Genomic DNA, 1276 nt, shown 5'->3' with positions numbered 1-1276 from the left:
TCCCTCCCTACCCACCTACCCACCTACCCACCTACCTACCTACCCACCTACCTACTACCCTACCTACCTACCCACCTACCTACCTACCTACCTACCCACCTACCTACTACCCTACCTACCTACCCACCTACCTACCTACCTACCTACCTACATATCGGCCCCTGCTCATCTCTTTTAAGCCACCCGCCCACCATCACTCACACAATATTTGGTTCATTAATTCGTCCAATTAACCGCCAACCGCCAACCGCTAACTGACCCACATATAGAGTCATCATCCGGACAACCCCCCCCCCCTCCTCCCCCCCGGCCCCGCCCCGCCTGCAGCGCTGCCCGTGCAGGAGGCGGAGAGGCTCATGCTACAGCTGCTGCCCAGGCTGCAAGTATGGCTGCTGCTGCTGCTGCTACAGCTGCCGTCAGCTCTCATGCAACCCCGGAGCAGCCGGCCGCCCCGCCAGCCGGCAGCCCCGGGGAGCGAGTCGCCTCCTCCCCGGGTGCCGCGACTCCCCCCCTTCCCGGCGCTCCAGCCCGGCGTGTGGGTTGCGTCCTAACCCCTCCCCCCGCCGGCGGAGGGGGACGCGACCCGGCGGTTGGAAGTGGTGGCGGAGGTGGAGGTGGTGGGAGCGGGAGTAGTGGTGGTGGTGATGCTGGTGATGGTGGTTTTCTTCGCTGCTTCGACGGCCACAAGAACGTGATGACACTGAAGGAGGTGGGTGGCCCATAAGGCCCGGTGCGATGTAAGGTGGCCCATAAGGCCCGGTGTGAGGGTCTGGTACATGGGCGGGTGAGCAGGTAGGTAGGTAGGGGGGTAGATGGGGGGGGAGGGGAGGGGAGACGAGGGGACGTGGAGGAGTTCGAGTGCCGCTGTAGAGTGTAGTGGGTGGATGTGGGATGGGGGTGCGCACCTACGATGTGGTGCGGCCCCTCACCCCGAAACACACACACAGACAGACACACACAGACACACATACAGACACACACATACAGACAGACACACAGACACAGACACACATACAGACACACGAACACGTGGACAGCCAGTCCGGGGGTTCGCCGCTAGGGGGAACATAACACCGGGGTGGGTGGGTAACTGTGTGTGCGTGTGCGTGTGTGTGTGTGTATCGAGGGGGCGGGTGGCTCGGTTACCCGCAACAACGGGGTAGGGGACGCAAGGCGGCCCCGGGGGCCTTCCCCTAGCCGGTTCAGAGCGGGCAGTAGCGGCTAGAGAGAAGGGCGGGTAACAGGGGGGCCAGTAGCAGTAGGGGGGGGTAAAAAC

At 63.2% G+C, this 1276-nt stretch overlaps 1 protein-coding gene across 1 annotated transcript in view; it reads left to right on the top strand.

Moving 5' to 3' along the window:
- Window positions 1-1276, top strand: part of VOLCADRAFT_98538 (uncharacterized protein) — a gene marked incomplete at both ends in the record, with an annotated part of 10051 nt that overhangs the window by 6446 nt on the left and 2329 nt on the right. Inside the window, 2 exons of the mRNA XM_002957423.1 lie at window positions 328-335; window positions 573-709. Of these exons, the coding sequence (XP_002957469.1) occupies window positions 328-335; window positions 573-709 (145 nt within the window). The remainder of the gene's footprint in view (window positions 1-327; window positions 336-572; window positions 710-1276) is intronic.

Source organism: Volvox carteri (assembly GCF_000143455.1).
Source record: "Volvox carteri f. nagariensis unplaced genomic scaffold VOLCAscaffold_73, whole genome shotgun sequence".
Taxonomy (NCBI): Eukaryota; Viridiplantae; Chlorophyta; class Chlorophyceae; order Chlamydomonadales; family Volvocaceae; genus Volvox; species Volvox carteri.
The sequence above is the reverse complement of the archived record's forward strand: the minus strand, read 5'-3'. Positions and strand labels throughout refer to the sequence as shown.